Raw genomic sequence first — 22,434 nt, forward strand, 5'->3', positions numbered from 1 at the left:
TAACCTAACTTAATTTTTAATTTTACTCGACATCACTACCATTCTTCTAATCTCAAATTCTACCACCACTCTCATTATCAATTACTATCATTACTGCCGCCATCACCATCATCACCACTGCCACCATCATCACCACCCTTCCTCCTTCCTCAACTTATGTACTCTAGAAATTCAACTTTCAGAAGTTGACAAATTTTTTAACAGAATCCTAAATTTTCTCACCAAATTCGTCCAATTACTCACTCAATCAAATTCACATGTTGTAATTCATACTCCGAATTTTCATTCCCCATTTTGTCCCAAAATCTTCGATCGGCGTCAATTTTCGAACAATTCGATTGATTTAGCTACAATGGCTCTTGTGTATGGACAAGATTCTCCAAAAAATTGTGAAGCCGTCATTTAATTATGCATTGTTGTCTTTGTCTTTGATTCCGGTAACGACGTCATCTACTTCAGTCACCAAAATAGTTAGGAGGTCTCATCATTTCAAGATCATAGGGTATTCTTTCTTAAAAAAAATTGAGATTAAAAGTACGTGGCCTCGGATACATTCTCAGTTAGTTGCAGGGGAGATAGTGGAGGCAGTGGAAGTGGGAGAGAGAGAGAGGGGGACGAAGTGTTTGAGAAGGAGATAAAAGAATATAGAGAGAGAGTGCAATGTGGATGCAATTGTTGAATTTTTCTCTCCTTTGTGAGGCCCAAACCCAATATTTTGGGGGTGTATTCTTGCACCCTAGTGTCACAACCCTAATTCAGATTTTGAGGTCTTTTGAGAGAAAGAGAGTAGCCACCAAAAGAAGGGGAAAACATAATTTCCATTTTTACCCAAAGCAGTAAATTTCAAATGGCAATTTCTTAGTTGTTCACCGTTGGATCGGTTTGAAATTTAAACTGCGTGTTTCTATCATCTTGTTCTTCATTCTGGTCAGTGGAGATGTTGATTGAAGGTTTGCAGTAGGAAAAATTGGCTTCGTAAGAGAGAAATTAGGTTTCTCATTTTTACAAAGAGCAGCAATCTTGGAACGGCAGTTTATCATTTTTTCACTGTTGGATCAATGTGAAATTTAAACTGTAGATTTTTTACATTTTGTTCTTCATTCTGGACGGTGGAGATTTTAATTGGAGGTCTGCAGAGGGAGAAATTGGCTTCGACAGCAGCTCTATTTTTTTGGGTATATTTCATCTTCTTGCTTCTTATTTGTGAGCTTTGGTTCTTTGATGTTTTGGCTGATCATATGCACGTTTTTGTGCTTTGTTTGAGACTCTCTTGTACCTCATTTGATTATAGTGGAGCTATTTCATTGGTCTGGATGACTCGTGATTTTTACCTCTCACATTGAGGGGGGTTTTCCATGTTAAAATCTCGGTATGTTCTTGTTATTGCTTTACTTGCTATATTTGCTTGTTATAATTGCTGCCATATTGTGTTATGAGTGCTTCCATATTGTTCTTGTGTTGGACATTTGTGTCGTTTCCGCTGCTAGGCTCTTTCATACTGGTATCAGAGCTTATTGGTATTTTTCTGGGCTTGTAATTCTGTGAACAATGGAAGCTAATACTAATACTAGTAGGATGATCACTCTTAATGGTCCTAATTATGATTTGCGGAAGTCAAAGATGAAAGATTTGCTTTATGTCAAAAATTTTCATCAATCAGTTTTTGGTACAGAGAAGCCTAATGATAAATCTGATGATGATTGGACTTTGTTGCATAGATAAGTCTGTGGATATATTAGGTAGTGGGTTGACGATAATGTGTTGAACCATATTATTAGAGAGACACATGCTTGGACCCTTTGGATTAAGCTTGAACAGTTGTATGCTCGGAAAACTGGGAATAATAAGATGTTTTTGATCAAGCAGTTGTTGGTTTTGAAGTATACAGATGGGACATCAATGACAGATCACTTGAATAATTTCCAAGAAATTATCAATCAGTTATCTTCCATGGGTATCAAGTTTGATGAAGAGGTTCAAGGATTGTTACTTCTTGGCTCCTTACCAGACTCGTGGAAAATTCTCAGAATGTCATTGTCTAATTTTGCTCCTGATGGTGTAATCTCTATGGATCTTGCCAAGAGCAGTGTTTTGAATGAAGAGATGAGAAGAAAGTCACAAGTTACATCGACTACATATTCAGATGTTCTTGTTTCTGAGTCTAGGGGGAGAAACAAAAGTCGAGGTCCTAAAGGTAGAGATCAAAGCAGAAGCAAGTCTCGAGGAAAGTATAAGAATATTGAGTGTCATCATTGTGGTCAAAAGGGACATATGAAGAGATTTTGTTGGCAGCTAAAGAAGGAGAAAGCCAAAGTAAGTAAAGACAAGAGCACAAATAAAGATGATGGTAGTAAGGAAGACAAGGTTAATGTAACTCATGATGATTTTCTTGTTGTTGAAGAGTTTGAATCTGTTAACCTTGTTGATAATAGCACTAGTTGGGTGATTGATAGTGGTGCTTCTATTCATGTTACATCTAGGAGATATTTGTTTACATCTTATACTCCTAGTGATTTTGGTGATGTGAAAATGGCTCATCAAGGTGTTGCAAAATGTGCTGGTGTTGGACGAGTTTTCTTAGATACATCCAATAGTACCAAGTTGACTTTGAAGCGTGTGAAGCATGTTCTAGATATTCGGTTGAACTTACTTTCTGTTGGTAAGTTGTGTGATGAAGACTTGGATAGCTCATTCTCTCGTGATAGTTGGAAGCTCACCAAGGGTTCCATGGTTGTTGCTAGAGGTACTTGACATTCTACTCTTTATTTAACTCAAGCAAAGATTGTGAAAGATGTTGTTAATGCTGCTGAGTTTGTTGATGAAACTGATTTATGACATAAGAGATTATGTCATATGAGAGAGAAAGGTATGAATATGTTATCAAAGAGGAATCTTTTATCTGGTTGTAAGGTTGCTTTGCAAAAGTGCAACCATTGCTTTGCTGGGAAACAAAACAGGGTTTCTTTCAAGAGCCATCCACCTTCAAGGAAGCCGGAGATACTTGACTTGGTGTATTCTGATGTATGCGGACCGATGAAGACAAGAACACTTGGAGGGTCTATCTATTTTGTAACCTTTATTGATGACCATTCTAGAAAATTATGTGTTTACACTTTGAAGACCAAAGATCAAGTTTTGAATGTGTTCAAGCAATTTCAAGCTTCTGTTGAAAGAGAAACTGGGAAGAAGTTGAAATACATTTGTACTAACAATGGTGGTGAGTACTCAGGTCCATTTGATACTTATTGTAAAGAGCATGGTATAAGATATTAGAAGACTCCTCCAAAGACTCCTCAGTTGAATGGCTTAGCTGAAAGGATGAACAGAACATTGGTTGAAAGAGTTAGGTGCTTGTTGTCACAATCTGGATTGGCAAAATCCTTTTGGGGTGAAGCTTTGAGCACTGTTGTTCATATCTTAAACCGGACACCATGTGTTTCCTTGTAATTTGAAGTGCCAGAGAAGGTATGGTCAGGTAAAGATGTTTCTTATGATCATTTAAGAGTCTTTGGATGTAAAGCTTTTGTTCATATTCCTAAAGATGAGAGATCTAAGCTTGATGTAAAGACTAGGCAGTGTATTTTTATTGGCTATGGCATGGATGAGTTTGGTTACAGGTTTTATGATCCTGTTAGCAAGAAGATAATTTGGAGTAGAGATGTTGTCTTTGTTGAAGACCAAACATTGAAAGATGTTGATAATACGGAGAAGCCAACGGTTTAGCCTAGTGATGATTTTTTTGACTTGGATATTACTCTCTCTATGCCTATGGTAGAATATGGTAGAGTTGAAGCTCAAAATAATGAGCATGATACAAGTGCAGGTGAAGATGGAACAGTTGATCCGATACTTGATGAAGTTGGTGATGTTGATCAAGATGAAGAACCAGTTTTAGAAATTCCTGCAAATGCACTTAGAAGGTCTACAAGAGAGAGAGAAAACCTTCATCAAGGTATTCTCCACATGAATTTGTTTTGTTGACTGATGGGGGAGAACCTGAATGCTTTGGAGAGGCTATTGAAGATGAAAGCAAAGCTCAATGGCTTGAAGCTATGCAAGAAGAAATGAAGTCCTTGCTTGAGAATGATACCTATGAGTTGGTGAAGCTACCGAAGGGTATGTGAGTTTTGAAGAACAAATGGATATTCAGAATCAAGAATGAAGAACACAATTCTAAGCCTCGGTATAAGGCTAGATTGGTTGTTAGAGGCTTTAACCAGAGAAAAGGTGTTGATTATGAGGAGATCTTTTCTCCTGTTGTGAGGATGTCATCCATTCGTGCTGTGCTTAGATTAACAGCGTCTCTTGATTTGGAGATTGAGCAAATGGATGTGAAGACAGCTTTTCTTCATGGTGATTTAGACAAGGAAATCTACATGGAGCAACCGGAGGGCTTTATTATTAAAGAAAAGGAAGATTTTGTGTGCAAGCTTAAGAAGAGTATTTATGGGTTGAAGCAAGCTCCAAGACAGTAGTACAAAAAGTTTTAATCTGTTATGGGAAAGCATGGTTACCGTAAGACAACTTCAGATCATTGTGTATTTATGCAAAAATTTTCTGATGATGATTTTATCATTCTTTTGCTTTATGTGGATGATATTTTGATTGTGGGCAAGAATGCTTTGAGGATTAATGAGTTAAAGAAACAGTTGAGCAAGTTCTTTGCTATGAAGGACTTGGGTCCTGCCAAACAGATTTTGGGCATGACTATTACTCGTTATAGAGATTCCAAGAAGCTTTATTTGTCACAGGAGAAGTACATAAAGAAGGTGCTTCAAAGTTTTGGCATGAATGATGCCAAATGTGTTGCTAGTTCTTTTGCTCCTCATTTTAAGTTGAGCACCAAGCAGTGTCCAACCACTGATGAGGAGAAACAAGCAATGGATGAAATTCCTTATGCCTCAACTATTGGAAGCTTGATGTATGCTATGGTATGTACTAGACCAAACATTGCTCATGAGGTTGGTACTGTGAGTCATTTTCTCTCTAATCCAGGTAAAGAACATTGGAATGCTGTTAAATGGATTATGATATATCTCAAAGGTACAACTAACTTGAGTTTGAGTTTTGGTGGTGAGAAACCTTTGCTAGTTGGCTTTACTGATGCGGACATGGCAGGAGATATTGATTCTCGAAAGTCTACTTCAGGTTATTTGGTCAAGTTTGCAGGGGGGAGCTATTTCATGGCAGTCAAGGCTACAGAAGTGTGTTGCACTTTCTACCACAAATGCAGAGTTTATTGCAGCAACTGAAGCATGTAAAGAGTTGTTGTGGATGAAGAAGTTTCTTGCAGCACTTGGTTTCAAGTAAGACCGTTATGTGTTATTGTGTGATAGTCAAAGTGCTATTCATCTTGCTAAGAATTCTACTTTTCATCCAAGATCTAAACATATTGATGTTAGGTATCACTGGATACGGGATGTGTTAGATTCTAAGTTGTTGGAACTTGAGAAAGTTCACACTAATGATAATGGTGCTGATATGATGACAAAAGTATTGTCAAGAGAAAAGTTTGAAACATATTGTTTGATCGCCGGAATGGCGAGGGCCTCCACCTAGTCGAGAAAGGGGAGATTTGTTGGGTTTTTCTCTCCTTTGTGAGGCAAAAGCCTAACATTTTGGGGGTGTATTCTTACACCCTAGTGTCACAATCCTAATTCAGATTTTGAGGTCTTTTGAGAGAAAGAGAGTAGCCACCAAAAGAAAGGGGAAAACAGAATTTCCGTTTTTGCCCAAAGAAATAAATTTAAAATGAAAATTTCTCAGTTGTTCACCGTTGGATCGGCTTGAAATTTAAACTGCGTGTTTCTATCATCTTGTTCTTCATTTTGGTCGGTGGAGATGTTGATTGGAGATTTGCAGTAGGAGAATTTGACTTTGCAAGAGAGAAATTAGATTTTCCGTTTTTACACAGAGCAGCAATCTTGGAACAGCAGTTTCTCATTCTTTCACCGTTGGATCAACGTGAAATTTGAACTGTAGATTTTTCACATTTTGTTCTTCATTCTGGACGGTAGAAATTTTAATTGGAGGTATGCAGAGGGAGAAATTGGCTTCGACAGTAGCTTGATTTTTTTGGGTATATTTCATCTTCTTGCTTCTTATTTGTGAGCTTTGGTGCTTTGATGTTTTGGCTGGTCATATGCATGTTTTTGTGATTTATTTGAGACTCTTTTGTACCTCATTTGATTATAGTGGAGCTATTTCATTGGTTTGGATGACCCGTAGTTTTTACCTCTCACATTGAGGGGATTTTCCATGTTAAAATCTCGGTGTGTTCTTGTCATTGCTTTACTTGCTATATTTGCTTGTTATAGTTGCTGCCATATTGTGTTGTGAGTGCTTCCATATTGTTCTTGTGTTGGACATTTGTGTCGTTTTCACTGCTAGGCTCTTTCAGCAATTAGGGATTGGAGTGCGAAAATTTGAGAGGAAAGAAGGGAGAGATCATTGTGGGAGAGGAAGGAGTTCCCAGTGGCTATCACTGCCGAGATTATTGTCGCCAGGTTCTATCGGGGGGCGGTTGAGAGAGAAGGAAGGGTGATGACGATGGTGGTAGGGGATGAGAGTAGTGGTAGTAGGATTTAAAATATGGAGAGTGGTGGTGTGGAGTAAGATTAGAAGTTAGAGTTAGATTATATTAGATCGTAGTTTAAAAATTTTATTTAATTTTTAGAATTTAAATAATTTTATTTGCAAAAACCTATCATTTATGAAATATAACTTTAATTTTTATCTTACATGGATAAAAATAGTCACATCTTTATTTTTAATGGATAAAAATAATAGTTTACTCCTCTAAAAAAATATTATTGAGATATATAATTAATTAATTATATGCCATCAACTACTAATAAAACATTTTCTAGGAATTTATTTATCAGTATTTCAATTCTTGGTTCATTGATTCATTCTACTCATTTTTAAGATAAAATGCCATTCTATATGGTTGGCATAATTGTGACAAAATGTTATTGATGAAGCATAGGTCAATTTGTGAGCAATGGTGACATGACATGATGATAGGGCAAACAAGCATAAGCATGATAAATGACAAAGCCATAAAGTTCAACCAACCAATTGGAAACTGCCCATGCAATTTCCATCCATCTATAAGTTTGGAACACGTGGGTGTGGAAATCGAGTATTTAGGAAAAAAGAAAACTAATTAAAATGCGATTAAAAAAGAAAGGAAAAGGAAAGAAAGGATTGAAAAACTTGTCTATACAACAGAGATATTTAAGGCTAATTAAATGAATGGAGGCGTTATAAGAAATTTAATTTGCATTAATGGTCCTCAGAGCAATGTCATTTGTGTAATGGTAAGAAGATAAACGGATTTGTATGTTGATAAAATTAGAAATGAGAAAAGTTCAATTTCGGGTAGTGAAATTAATATCCTACTATTCTAGAAGGTTAGCATAATAGAATTGTTTAAAATTGTATTTTAATTATATTCTAAAAAAATTTACAAATAATAATAATAATAAAATTTTTTTTTACGATATCTTTCTTTATATAATATTGATATTCTAGATTATTCTTAAATTTGTCTAATTTTAAAAAATTAACTATTAATAAAATATATAGCAATTTTTTTTAACTATACACAATAAGATGATATTAATATCGTGTAAATACTATACGTTTTTAATTTTATATGATATCTTTTAACTCAACATGTTAAGGACATTATTAGTCATTAAAAATATTAATTTAAATTAATTAAATAATTAATTTATTTGTCTAAATATTGAGTCTAAATTCTATTTTATACATTCAACACCAATTAATGTTTATAAATTTACAAATTTAATTAGTTTTACTTTTAAAAAAAAAAAGAAGCTACAAAGTTAATTCAGTGCACGTTTCATTTGTGTAAATCCTACTTTTATCTTATCATATACAATCTATTAGTGGGTATTTTAACAAAGATTTTATAATTATTTTTATATAATTTTTTTTATTTTTAGATGATAAATTATAAGATTAAATTTTAATATATTATAAAAATATTATTTTTATTTAAAATATAACTAAATAAATAAATAATATTTTTATAAAAAAATGTTTTTGATATTTTTATTTAAATAATTCTTAACCTATTTTATTTTGATGGTCCTTTTTGCATTAAAAGGAGGGAATATTCGTATTTGTCGTGGCTTTATGAAGCAAAATGAAGATGGTAAGAAGAAGATGTGGACCTGAGTGTGAAGTGACCCTCAAAATAATAAAAAACTTAAATTAAAAGAGGGTAGTTATGAGGATGACTCAGGCCATGATATGGATGTTTTGAAATTTAGATCTTATCCTCATTTCTAGTCCTAGTTGTCCTAATTGACATGTTATGAATTTCACACCATATATGATTCTATTCTAACTTGATATGATAATCCCAAACATTTAACTATTTTTATATTAGTATTATCCATACACAACTTAATTAATAATTTAATTGGTCAAAGTTATCCAATCCTTCTTTTTTTCATTTGCAGTCATATAAATAAGAATCAATATTTTATTATAACTCATTGAGAGTTTTTCGGTAGCGTCATGAATTGAAGGCCTTTTGCATTTCCTAGATCAGAGAGAAACCATTCAAACCAAGATCTTCTTCTTCTTCTTCTTCTTCTTCTTCTTCTTCTTCTTCTTCTTCTTCTTCTTCTTCTTCTTCTTCTTCTTCTTCTTCTTCTTCTTCTTCTTCTTCTTCTTCTTCTTCTTCTTCTTCTTCTTCTTCTTCTTCTTCTTCTTCTTCGTTGAATATCTGAATAATAATAATGGGGAATAAGGCACAAGAAACGTTTATAGAAATGAGTAATGATAATAAGAAGAATAATGTGAAGGGAATAATAATGGAGGATCATTGTGAATGTAGCAGTGATTCATCAATATCCATTGGATCAATCTCAGAAGACACAATGGATTCTTTGTGTTCATCATATTCATCTGATGAGTTGACTGAGGATGCATCATCATCATCATTTTCTTCTTCTTCATCATCATCACATTCAAAAGATGGACCTTTGTATGAACTATCAGAGCTCATGAACCATCTCCCTATAAAGTAAGCAATATATCCTCATCTCTTTCTTGATTATTATTTTTTTAATTGTTATTATTATTATCATTAGTGCAACATTTATATGTGAAGAGTTTTTTATTGAGAAATTTTATTATAATTTTTGTTTAGTAACCAATGCATTCCATTCTTGGAAGTATGTTAAGTTTTATCATATATTATTATTAGAAACGAACTTTGATGATTAGTATTTTTTTCTCATATTGAGTTATTTATTTGTTTTTTGCTTAATTTTTGACTTTGATGAAATGTGGCAGGAGAGGGTTATCTATGTTCTATGAAGGGAAGGCACAATCTTTCACTTCATTGGGAAGGGTGCAAAGCATAGAAGATCTTCCAAAGAAAGGAATAACAACAACAACTTATAGCAAGAGAATGAAGTCTTGTAAAAGCTATGGTGGAGGCTTGGATAACCATAATAATAATAATAGAATATCATTCACTCCAAAGCCTACAATTTCAAAGAAAACTTCTCCATCCACAAGAGGGTCTTTTTTGTCTTTACAAAGCAAAAAAGGGAGTTTCCTTGGTGGCTCTAGGCCTTCTATTTCTGTACACAAGAACTTTTGAATTGTGTTTTAGCCATTATTGGGAGCTTAGGTTTTTCCATCATGTACAAAAATCCGGAAAATTTTTGTTTTTTAATCCAAATTTTCAGCTAATTATGAGTCTAATTACCTAGAATTATGATTCCTTGTTGCTTTGTTTTCCATGGTGGTATATTATAACTAGGGTTCAATTATTGATAAGTAGGGAAATGAAGGGGCTATTAGTATTAGGCAATCACAATTATTGTGGGGAAAAATGGGTAGAAAGGAAACTTATGTAACCTTTTTTGTTTAACCTATTAAATAAATTTGGAAATGAGTTTCTCTATTTCATACTAGTTATTCTCTTGATACTTGACATGGGTTGAAGCTAATGTTTGTGGATACTTGAAGCAATATATATTCAATAAGGTTTTATTTATTCCTTTATTTATTTTTTAAAGTATATTCAAGGACATCTGAAATTGAATGAGCTAAGAACCATAAACAGCTGCAAAAAAAATGGCTCCTTTATACCGTGTGGCACTTCATCATGAAGGAATAAAAGTGGAGGTTCAATACTATGTATTATCATCATACTATCAAAGTGAAAAATAAAAAGATAACCATTAGTTATTCTATGTGGTAACTAAAAACTATATAACTTTGGGATTTCAAAGTGTAACTCAGTTTCTGGGAGTGAAATTAGTTGACACAAAATCCATGTTTGGTGAAAAATCCAGGTTTGGTGAACTGGTAAAGGCCAAAATAGACGGTTTAAGAATGGTGAGCTATCAAATTTAAGTACCTTTGGATACTGACTGTGGTTTGTCAAAACTGTAATTTGAATAAAAGTGATTTTATAAGATTGATTTTGGGTAAAGGTAAGTTTGTGTTTACAATTTATGTTTGGTAATTTTATACTAAAATTGATTTTGATAAAATAAATATTATTTGGATAATATTAATTAAAATCACTTTTAGATATATAATTACTAAAAAAGATATAATCTCATTTTTTTAATAGATGTTTAATTTTTTTATATGTTTTTATATAGTATATTTTTAGTATTTTTTTTAGTATGTTATAATTTATTATTATTGTTATTATTATTATTATTATTATTATTATTATTTATGGTTAATGTTTATGTTTAATTTATTTTATCTAATAAAATTAATAAATTATATTATAAAAAATAATAATAAATATAATGCACAAAATTACTATTATAAAAATATATAATGTTAAATAAAAAATTAATAAAAAATATAAATAATAAATAATAAAAAATTCATATAAAGAGATATGAGAATTTTATAAATAATATAATAATAATATGTATAAAAGATAAAATTGATAAAAAAAATAAATGTTAAATGTTAATAGCTAAAAGTCAGTTAGTACAACGTAGAAGTTAAAAATTTTTGCATCTTGTAAATGTGGTTTTGTGACCAAAATCACTTTTATATTTATAGAGAGAAAAATGAGTAAAACCAGGAAAATTGAAACTTTCAAAAAAAAATGAGTAAAACCAAAAATTTTGTAACGTGTTTTTTCTCTGTCAAACACACCCTTAGTCCTTGTAAGAATAAAATGTTAGTGTTAATAATCAAAATAGTTTATAAAAAGATTAAATGTGTTCAATTTAGTTTTTTAAATATCAACGTCTCAAATTAGTCTCTAAAAAATATAACTGTGAATCAAATTGATTGCTCATTTTGCAACATAGTCATTTAGGTGTTTAAGGACAGGACACTAAGACAGAAATACAGAGACACAAAATTGTATATGAATATAGTTTGTGTCTAAATCAATGTATTTTGTGTCTATTCTGATAGGAAGAATATAGAAACACTAACAAAGGATCCAACTTTTTTTTTTTCTTTTGTAATTCTTGTTAATTTTTTATAATTATTCATTATACACACAATTTAGGGTGTGTTTGGCAAACACGTTTGAGCTTTTTGAAAGTTTCGCTTTTATGTTTGGTAATTTTGTCTTTCTGAACGAAGAAATAATTCTACACTTAACGCACGTTCAAGAAAAGCTAAAATTTGTAGCTTCTGCGTTTCATGTTCATAGTTGCTTATCACCCGTGAAAAATTAGGTGAAAATTTTTTTTTTTTTTTACCAACCATACCCTTTATTTTCTTATATAAAAAGAATATCAGTAACTATCTTTTACATTAGTTCTTTGTAGTTCTTTTTCATAGTTCTTAGTCACAACTTCTTTTTTCATCAAAATAGTTCAAATTTGTTTCAATTACTAGCAAATTGAATATTGTAATTTTTTTATTATTTTTAATACTCATTTTCATATTTTAATTTTTATGTTTTTTATTATATTATTTATTTATTTTTTATTATATTTTTTATTTATATGATCAATATTTTTATATTATTTGTGTAGTGCTCTTTTATTCATATGATAAATGTTGTTGACTTTTTTAATGATATTTTTATTATTTTTGTTCATATAAATTTTTTTCTATCATTTCCTACATTGTATTTATGTTGTGTATGAAATTTTTTATTTTTTTATTTGATTTTATGGTATTTTTTTGTCCATATGATATATGTTGTTGATTTTATAGAATTTTTATTATTTATTATTTGTCGTTTATTATCAAAATTTTGAATAATATAAATTATGATCCTTAAAAAAAGGACAAAATAAATAAAAAATTAATTATAAGTAATAATAGAGTCATAAATAATAAAAATTTATAGTCTAAAATAATACTAAATTAAAGAGTACTGATAGTACTAAAAAAATTATAGAATATTTTCTTTTTGTTTGACATTATAAAATTTATAATACTCTCTTTCATATTTTTATTTTTTATTGTATTTATTTTATTTATACCATAAAAATATTTTTTATATTATTTTTGTTAGTCTTCTGATTTTGTATGTATATAAAAAAAATTATTTAGATTGATGTCTCTTTTAGTAATTTTTCATCTAAAAGTAATTTTGAGTAGTATAATCCAAATAATATTTATTTTACTATAATCAATTTTGATATAAAGATTGTCAAACAAAATTAACCAAAACTTAATTACTTTTCATCAAAATCAATTTTATAAAATTAATTTTATGCAAACTCTCATTTACAAGCTAAAATCCTAACAAACACCCCTTACAACTATTTCCTTCCAGTTCAAACAGTGAGTACAAATATAAAACTAATGTCAATATGATAATACAAGATTATATAGTTCAAGCGCAAGTATAAATGAAACCATCTACAATATCTTTTTAATTAATGATTTAAAGTTGTAGGGTTTATGAAATCTATACTAGGGAATCATATTCACTTATTGTTTATCACCAATTAGTAAGTATGAGAGGATTAATGTCAGATAAAATGATTGATTTATCCATTCAAAACAATTTATGCGAAAAATTCTTTTTAACAGAATATATAATATGCTGGATATCTTATTCGCAGACTTATTGAAATAGTTCAGTATATTATTGTACGACAGATGAATTGTGATATTATTCGAAAAATTTCTATAAATACACAGAATAAAATAATGCCAAAAAGAATTTTGATACAAACATTAATTGGTTGTGTATTAATCTTTCTTAACAACTGTAGCTTAAAACCTGCCTTTGAACAAACGTATTGGTATAGAATATTTCATCATACCAGACGTTTTTGTTTGATTCCAAGTACATATTTATACTCAAACTCATAATCTTAGCTTCACTCACTCGGAAAAACGTATAAACTATAACTTCTTGATGTTATTGGATATTTATATTTTATTTTAATATTCCGTGTCCTTTACGTGTCTAAAACTTAAGTTACAAGGAATATGATATAACTAAATAAATTTTAAGTGAACTTTCATTAAAATTTCTATGCTATAAAGCATTCCCTATCAACTATCAAGCATTCACTATGTTGCTGCTTTAATCTCAAAAATGCAAATAAACAAAAAGAGAGGTAGATATAGTAATATAATTTAAATTTAATTTTGATGCAGTTTTACTTGTGTATCGAAATATGTAATACTAAATCAGCAAAAATAACTACATTTTACCTTGACCGCGTGAATGGTCATAAAAAAAACAGATATAATAGTTTACCATAAGAGTTTTGATTTTGTGATTGTCCTTAAAACTTATATACAAATAAAAAATTAGAGCTGCAAAAGCTTTAGAATTTGAAGGAATCCTTTATGAAAGAGGTCATATCTTATAAACAGGTACAATTCCAAGGAGATGGAAGCACTTCCTCATCACAGTTGCTGTTGCTTCACATAACAAGAGTCTACTACTTTCCTCAGGCGACCCAACAACCTGCCACGAGCGAATTTGTTCGATTAAAGGACTCGCGAAAAATGTTAATGCGATGTGAGACAACACAGCATTCCACACTTAATGTGTACACATAACTTATGACTTATCTAAACATTATTCTAATATTCTTTCACTGCATCAGAAGTAAAGTTGTGAAAATAGCAACGATAAATATACCATAAGTTGGCTTTAGAAGTATACCTGGCAATTAGAATAAAACTTTTTTGTGAAGATTTCTGACAAATTATAGAGGTATTCACACAAGACATTAGGCAATAAATTGGTGCATGCTTCCTCAATAACCTGAAAAAACAAAACCGTACAAAGATCCACATGACTACATGAGCATAAGTATGGTTTTTTGGACTACCCAGCCATTTTTGAATTGTGGTTTTATGTCAAATTCCTTTCTTGATGTGAATAGAGCTCCAGTAACAGTTATAAATAAAGGTCTAAAGCTCAAGAACATGTCCAACCTCCGAAAATTGTATCAAATGAAGCCCCAATGCGCGCTCATCTTCGTGATCCAACGCTATTTTAGCATTCTGTCGCAATAAGTTGTTAAATATAAAGTAGATAGTAAGAAATATGCACTAATTGATCTTTAGCTTACTGAATAACTAAATAATATCACAATCACATTACAATAGAAGGGTGCTAAATTGAAGTATACAAGTTAACCATGCCAGAAAGCAAACCTAGCCATAGCTCTGATATTTGTATCATGTATCTTGTAAAATTAAACAACAAAACAACTTCCAAACTTTTTCCCATTATGTGGGGTAATTGTGAAACTATACATATAAAAAATACTGAAATAATTATGGATTTTTTTTGACAACTAACTACATATAACAGTTAATAAACCAGTACATCTTGATCCCAAGAAGAAAACAAACTTACTCTTTTTACTTCTTCTATGTCTTTACCAGATTTCCTGATGATCGAACAGATCCTAGCATGTGCATACAGCAAATATACAGCAGTATTGCCCTGTTTCAGGAGTTCAATATGGTGAAGAGAGTACTAGCTTACAAGTCTGATCTATTAAGAGAGAAAAAAAAGCGGCTGAACACATAAATAATGGTCATTAAAACTAAGATCTGTTTCGCTCTTGCTTCCAAAGCAGGAACACAAAATTTGCACAGCTATAGTTTAGCACCTTATCATTGAGCATCTGATCAAAGTTGAATGTGTAATTTGTTTGTTTGTTGTTCTTCAAGTCAGCATACCTGTAAACACCATCAAAGATGAGATTACAAGCCAATAACTCATTTAGGAGGCCAAGTTACATAGTTGTGACTTATCTATTTAGCATTTAACACTAGCAAGAAGAAACCTAAAGAATTAAAATCAGTATGTATCAACAGTATTCAGATCATTGGCAAAAAAACTTAAACATCCCACTTATAACAATCTAAAAAATTCAGTCCACAGGAATTTACTAGCCAATATGTCTTTTACAAAACTAACACTGCAAATAAGCAGAAAACAACATTGTACGACAGGACATAATGTTGATTTAGAATAGAAAGAGGAGTAGTCAATGTGAGATGAGCTTACTTAACAGCACCATAACCAATTGCCTGTGATGTTTTCTCAACCTCCTCCTCGGGCCATTCTTTAGCTGTATCTGAAAGAACATAGGATTTGGAGGGTTAAAAATCTGATGTAAAATCTGGCATGCATTCATAGATCTTAAACAAAAATTCATGCCACAGATACTTGGATGAAGATAAGAAGTAAAAATTCAACCAGGAAACTGGTACTTTAGTACTTTACCACGTTCAAGAAGGGCAGTTTTACTGCGATTCTTGGCTTCATCAAGCAAATCAACCAATCTAACAACCTCAGTGCTACGAGTCCGAAATCTTTTTCCATCTTCCCCAAGAACAAGACCAAAACCTACATGAGTAGCTTTTGGGTATGAACCATCATCAGCTGGCAGCCAACCTGCGCGCTTAGCAGCCTGAAATGACAATTAACACTTTAGCTCATTGGAACATAAGCAGAAGCACTTGCAGTACCATGAAAAATTAAACGATTTTGTCATTTTAAAATTTGATTTAAAAGTTAATAAAACAAAAGCAAAGTAGTTGGACATATTTATGGATGAAATCAACACAACACATACACTTGGATAAGCAAGAAGATAAAGTAACCATATGATACTATGATAATTATTAATTTAGGTATACCTTAAATAGCATATCAAAGTGTTGCTGCTGCCCAACATCTGTGAGATATATAATCCACTCAGCTTTTTCTTCGTTTATCCGATACCTACAATGGTTCAAATAAAAAAGATAATCAAAGTGGAGAAGGTTCCCCAGTAAATACATTTCCAATTCCACACAAAGATAACATTGCAGAGTGATGAAAATATCACATGAAATATCCAAGACAAATGTTGACAAAATAGTTGAGTATACAAAGTCAGCAATTGTAACAGATTTCCAAAAACATGTACAAAAGCCTAAAGACAGAAACAGACCGAAGTGCTGCTAGATCAGTTGAAGCATAGTTGTAACCACCATCACTCTTCACAACAATCAGTGGAATGTTTACATCCTGAACAAATATCACACGAGCACCTTTATCATCTTCGATGATTCCTTTTTTATTCAATTCCTCCAAAACCCCAGGGATATATGGACTATAGAAGCTTTCTCCCTGTGATCAAATATATCATCATTCAGTAGAATACTAAAAAAGGGGATATTTACTGATGTAAGTAAAAGATCCTCTAATTAGTTCAACATATACTCAATGTATTATTGATTCATTCCTACACTAAGTTTAAATAGTGGCATAATGACATCACAAATAATGCCCTTCCAGCTACAATATTAATAAAGCAATAAACCAAATAGGAGTTCTATTTCATATAAAATCTTGTTAGAATATAATTTCAACAGAAGACCAATTTAACCAGACATAAGAGAGAAAGAGAGCAGGTTCCCAATGGTAATTTGAGTAAAGCAATCAACTAATCATACTATTAGTTATAAAGACAGAATCAGACCTATATCATGAATTGAATAAAAAGAATAGGCATCATTGGTGAACAAAGTGATTAAAAAAGGAACCTAGAACCTTTACCTTTTCCTCCAATTGAATACCAAGGCGTTCATAGACCCTGTGGAATTCAGTTCTACTAATTTCACAAATTTGTTTCCAAGCCCTGTGATATGTGTCTTCCCCACCCTAAAAAAATTACATATACACAAAATTCAAAAGAAGGTTTCACAAGATTTATGAATAGAGAAATCAGGAAAAAAATAATAATCAAGATATAAATTACCTGAAGCCGGACAACAGCCTGTTGAGCCCTTTGTTTAAATTCAGGATCACTGTCGAATCTCGCTTTTGATGCCTTATAAAATGTCTGAGAAATTCAGCAGCTCAGAAATATTAGAATCACTGATAATAATCCAACTTTTCCAGGGAAAAAAAAGTATCATAAAAAATATATGTTGTCAAAACCATAAACATTATCATTGCCAGGTTGAAGGCTCATTTGCAGTAATTCGTAAAGAGAAATATTCATGATCAAACATAACCCAAACAATTGCTTCACCCTTTACCTTCTTTCTACTTTAAAGAGAAATGAAGAGAGATAACTAATCACTTTTATGTAAGGCCTTTGCCCATTTAGAAGTTTGATAGCATTTATTGCAAATTGACTCCTACATACCTAAGGAATGCATAGTTTTGCTTCCATGCGGAAAAATTAATTTAATTAGAATTACTACACAAAAAAGAAAATTAACATTTGATATATTTGTAAGATGTGGATGAAGAAACACCAATAAAAATATATATTTAAAATCTAGATAAGAATAATGGGAATAAATACATCTTAATGTATTTCTCACCTGAAGATCTCCAATGGCTGCTTCATTGACATCTTCTGGGTTTGGAAATTTTTCAAAAAGGAATTCAATGAGCATTCCAAACTGCAAAATAAATGGTTGGACTTGAAGCCATATGGTGCAAATACCAAAATGAGAACTTTCCAAAATGGAATGTTTTATAATTCAAGCAAATATGCCAAAAGGATATCCCTATAACAAATCAGAGGACATTGCTAATCAGGGAGAAGGTGAAACAGCTCAATATCCAACTATTTGCCCCAGAGAGATAGGAAACAGTGTCTTAGTAGAGATCACAGTATCACACAATGCCTGATTCCTCCTAGTTTTTTTGATAATGAAGACATAAAAGCAACTTAAAACATTTATTGTCCCAAACAGAATTATTATTTAGTTGCCAAGTCACCAAGTAAATGATAATAAACATAACTTGTCAAGTTAAATGATTGTTGCAAACGATTGCCCAGAGGCATATGAAGAAACCAAGCTTTGATAATAACCACATACAAGTTTAAATTTGATGACACAAATAGCATAATTTGGGATACTATATCTACCTGTGTTCCCCAGTCACCAACATGATTTCGGCGTAGAACCTCCACGTGTGAAAATTCAAGCATGCGAGCCAATGTGTCCCCAATAATGGTAGATCTCAGGTGACCAACATGCATTTCCTTTGCTATGTTGGGTGACGAAAAATCGACAACAGCTCTCTTGACTGGAAGGCATGGTGCCCATGTATCAATACCATCAATTAGCATCTTTTGTAAGCTCTGCAGAACAAATATTTTTCATGTTAATTGCAAACTGAATTCTTGAATAAGCTCAAAAATCCAAACAAGGTGAAAACAATTACTTTCTAGAGTAGCAACTTTCGATCAAGCCAGAGGAAACCTCTCCCAAAACCCCCAAAAAAAGAGGGGGAGGGGGACTCGGATATAAGATAGATACTACTTTTAGAACTAGAAGGTCGAAAATGCAGTCACCTTTGCTATCCAATTCCTTGATAAGACAACATTCACAAATCCAGGGCCAGCTACAGAGCATGATTCTACCATATCAGAAGGGGGAAGATTCTTCATTACGGCCTACTCACAGTATCATTTGACAAAGAAAAGTCAGAGTCTTATTCAAAAATCAATAATTCATATGAGAATTTAAAAGAAAATAAACACTGGTGAAGCAGGAAGAAGTAAAAGAAACTTCACATGTTATACCTGCCCAACAGCAGTCGGACCCCTAAACTCTGTCTGCTTTCCTTTTATCTTAGACCATAAACCCATTGCATTATTACTGCCAAGGAAAAAACATTATTAATAAAACTTAGTGGTTTACAATGCTTGATAAACAATGCTATTACAGCCTCAGGTATATGTTGACTGGCGGGAAAATGTTTCAACTTTCAACTCACCATTGGTAATCGCCAAATCTTACACCAGATTTTGCAATGCAAGCATCAACTAATGGTGCTATATCTGTCTCGCTAGGTACGGTTGCTTGCAGAGATACCTCAAACAGCTGTACCAACTGCCTTTTAACATTACCCATGTTTTCGGCACCCTGGATCGAAACAAACAACATTAGTCCTAAGATTAGCACCTTATTGCAAAAATTTAGGATGCCCTATGGGAACTCAATGAACTTACAACTGCCATGGTTGACAATGTCTGTGCCGTAGTTGCCGTTGTAACAAAATTTTCGGTATGCAATCTTCAGTAAACCTGTCTACACAACAGCAACAAAACGGACTCATGTCATCGATGCAGGGTGTAATCAGGGGGGGAGGAAAAAAGGAAAGAGAATCAAATAAGCATTTTAATAATCAACTTCTTAATTCATGACTGAAAATGTAACTTCTATTCCAGTGTACTTACACTTACTACAGTCTAAAACCCTAGAAAGATTCAAACCCAAAATAGGATAATATATTGTAACAGAACTCAAGTTTGCAGTGTTGCATACTATCATCACTTCAAACATTAACAAAGATAACATAATAGAAAACAGAAAACCCGTGTCTACAAACAGATAAGTTGTATACAAAACTTGAGAGCGAAAATCAAACAAGAGACCCTTCTAGCTCTTCAAAATAAAAATAGAAGATACATCTTTTTAACATGAGTAAGAAAGAAAAAGGGCAAACTATGAAGCTCATCAGATTGTGACCGTGCCGTGAAGTAAACTTATTTCTAGTGGAACAAAGCATAGAAATTGAAATGAATATTTGAAAGATAGAGAGAAAACTGACCAGAGGAAGAGTGTTACTTCTTGTTGTTGAGCTTCCGTTATGGAATTGCCATTTATAGCACCTCAAAAGCAAATCAGCAATGGAGGGAAACAAGAACGGGACACGGAGGCGCAACAAACACCGTTAAGCTTAACCACCCGAACCATGTTACTATCCCATTACTTGCCGTTGACTTTTGTTTTTTAAATAAAAAAATTGGTTTCAACATTCTCATCGGAGTTCAGCACTCCCCGGTGTGGGATGGGTCGCCCGGGTCTGAATCGATTTGTTTTGGCCTTTTGGGACCCAAATCGGGCCGACCCGGTTCAGGATGTGGCAGATCATATTAGCATTTACACTTCAATTCCAAATGTTCAATGATATAAAGAATAAACACAAAATATATCTCTGAAAATTTAGATATGAATACAATACATGATTAAAAAAATGAAAATAACAAAAATATGCTTGAAAATATAACTATGTATATATACAAATTTGTTATTAAATTAGTCACAACTATAAAATATTTCAACACGAATTTATTTTACTTCTGATAATTATTACATTTATAAGATTTGGTTAATTAAAATCTTATTTTTTATAACTAATATATCAACGGTAATTTTTAAAATGACATATCTAGGGATTTAACTTTTAAGTACAAGCGGAACTCTTTTTAAAATATAATTTTTACAAAATTATATATATTTTTCGTTTTGTAAATCAAAGTAAGCCTAACTTTTAATAAATATAAATAACAAAATTATATCTAATAAAAGTAAGTAGAAATAGATTGCGGTATGTATAAAATGTGAAATTTAAATTTTTGATACTTGATTAAATAGATAAGTAAATTAATTATTTAATTAATTTAAAATAGTTTAATTTAAAATAATTATAATAAATATAAATAAAAAAATTATTCTTCACATATAAGTAATTTTTTTCATACAAATCATATAAGTCATTTATATTACGCGCTTTTATGTTTTTTTTTTCCGTACTTTTTTGTCGTAATTTTTCTCTTTTATTATTATCACGGTCAACACCACTTCTTCCTCCTTCTTTTTTTAATAGAATTTTTTTTTTTACTCTTTTTCCTCCATCATTTTGTTGAAAATAATAAATAATTCAAGTTCAAATTATCACTTGAACGAGAACGGAATTGATTATTGTTTTAAATCCAATCAAGTGACTGAGGTGTGATTCAATTTAGAAGAAAAAATATAGCATTAGAAAAAAATATTTTTTCTGTATTTGCAGCAAAATTGGGTGTAATACGAAAATATTTAGGTATATTTTAAAAATTTTTTAATGTATTTTTATTCTGATAAGTGATAAGTTCTACATAATTCAAAACTGTTACTCTTCTTCCTTCTCATGTGTCTACTGCATTTTTTTTTTCATCATCATCATCTTTTTTTTATTCATCTTTTTTTTGTTTTATTTTCTCAAATTTTTGCTTGTTTTACTCTCTTAACAATAATAAAAACAAAAAATCAAATAAAGAAGAAGAAGAAACACATAATGTTGCAACATTACTTCGAAGAGGATGAACTTACATTCATTTAACTAAAAGAAATAAGAAAAAGGAAGAAAAAATGCAGTATTAAAGAAAATATTTTTCTGTATTTACATCAAATTTAGGTGTAATATTTTAAGAATTTTTGGGTGTATTTTTTATTTTGATAAGTTTTGAATCAAAACTCTTCATCTTCCTTCTCCTCATCTTCTACTGCTTTTTCTTCCTCGTCTTCTTATTTCGTTTTCTTATAATTCTTCTTGGGAGAAAAAATCAAATAAAAAAGAAAAAAATACATAATATTGCAAAATCAATAAAAAGAGGAGGAAGAAAATATCTTTTTTTCGAGTTATCTTTTTTAAATGATTTTATGAAAAAATAAAAGTAATTTTACGTTTGGATGGATTTGGATGCTCTAAAGTTTGAATTTTACTTTAGAAAGTAAAGTGTGATCTTTTATTTTTGAATAATTTTTTTTCATATTTATTTTTTATCCCACTTATGAAATAAATAATAAGAGATCATATTTTACTCTCTAAAATAAAATTCAAAACCCTAGAGAATCCAAATTCTATTTTAATTTATTAAACACTAAGCGAGATGCTTGTAGTTTTGAGTAGCAGTGGAACAGCAGTTACAACTTACTGAAAATTTTTCAATGGGGATAGATTTTTTTTATGTTTTAATTATTATTATAACGTAAGATCTCTTATCTTATATTCTTTATATAACATTAAAAAAATATGAAAAAGATTTTAAATAATAAAAAACTATCCTTGATAAAACAGTTACAAAAAAATTAAGAGGATTCATATTTATTTTGGGAATGGATATGGAAATTCTTTTATAATTTATAAGACGTTATTCTCGTTTTTATCTTTCA

The 22,434-nt window shown here is 31.2% G+C and overlaps 2 protein-coding genes across 3 annotated transcripts; one reads left to right on the top strand and one right to left on the bottom strand.

Annotated features, from left to right (window-relative positions):
• The first annotated feature begins 8,687 nt into the window (after window positions 1-8,687).
• LOC107490333 (protein OXIDATIVE STRESS 3) lies at window positions 8,688-9,958 on the top strand. The gene is made up of 2 exons (XM_016111114.3): window positions 8,688-9,064; window positions 9,337-9,958. Exons 1-2 carry the CDS (start codon window positions 8,778-8,780, stop codon window positions 9,647-9,649), a joined length of 600 nt encoding a protein of 199 aa, XP_015966600.1. The 5' UTR covers window positions 8,688-8,777; the 3' UTR covers window positions 9,650-9,958.
• Window positions 9,959-13,575: 3,617 nt separating this feature from the next.
• On the bottom strand, window positions 13,576-20,253 carry LOC107490332 (arginine--tRNA ligase, chloroplastic/mitochondrial). Of its 2 annotated transcripts, none has more exons than XM_016111113.3 (18): window positions 20,048-20,253; window positions 19,446-19,520; window positions 19,211-19,359; window positions 19,017-19,092; window positions 18,786-18,887; window positions 18,357-18,572; window positions 17,803-17,883; window positions 17,229-17,312; window positions 17,027-17,131; window positions 16,419-16,597; window positions 16,123-16,207; window positions 15,707-15,893; window positions 15,488-15,557; window positions 15,087-15,156; window positions 14,828-14,917; window positions 14,401-14,469; window positions 14,126-14,227; window positions 13,576-13,924 (listed from the first exon to the last, which is right to left on the bottom strand). In XM_016111113.3, exons 2-18 carry the CDS (start codon window positions 19,452-19,454, stop codon window positions 13,814-13,816), a joined length of 1,785 nt encoding a protein of 594 aa, XP_015966599.1. In that variant the 5' UTR covers window positions 19,455-19,520; window positions 20,048-20,253; the 3' UTR covers window positions 13,576-13,813. The 2 variants fall into 2 exon arrangements, with proteins under 2 accessions (XP_015966599.1, XP_015966598.1); XM_016111112.3 differs by having other exon boundaries at window positions 19,446-19,524.
• Window positions 20,254-22,434: the final 2,181 nt, after the last annotated feature.

Source organism: Arachis duranensis, chromosome 5 (assembly GCF_000817695.3).
Source record: "Arachis duranensis cultivar V14167 chromosome 5, aradu.V14167.gnm2.J7QH, whole genome shotgun sequence".
Classification (NCBI taxonomy): Eukaryota; Viridiplantae; Streptophyta; class Magnoliopsida; order Fabales; family Fabaceae; genus Arachis; species Arachis duranensis.

Excerpts from the sequence above, each read along its gene's own strand:
- LOC107490333 (XM_016111114.3), top strand. The coding sequence starts at position 8,778 with ATGGGGAATAAGGCACAAGAAACGTTTATAGAAATGAGTAATGATAAT. Across the intron at positions 9,065-9,336 it reads ATGAACCATCTCCCTATAAA|GAGAGGGTTATCTATGTTCT; the intron begins GTAAGCAATATA and ends GAAATGTGGCAG.
- LOC107490332 (XM_016111113.3), bottom strand. Across the intron at positions 19,093-19,210 it reads AGATTTGGCGATTACCAATG|TAATAATGCAATGGGTTTAT; the intron begins GTGAGTTGAAAG and ends TTTCCTTGGCAG. Across the intron at positions 15,894-16,122 it reads ACTTTGATATGCTATTTAAG|GCTGCTAAGCGCGCAGGTTG; the intron begins GTATACCTAAAT and ends TTGTCATTTCAG.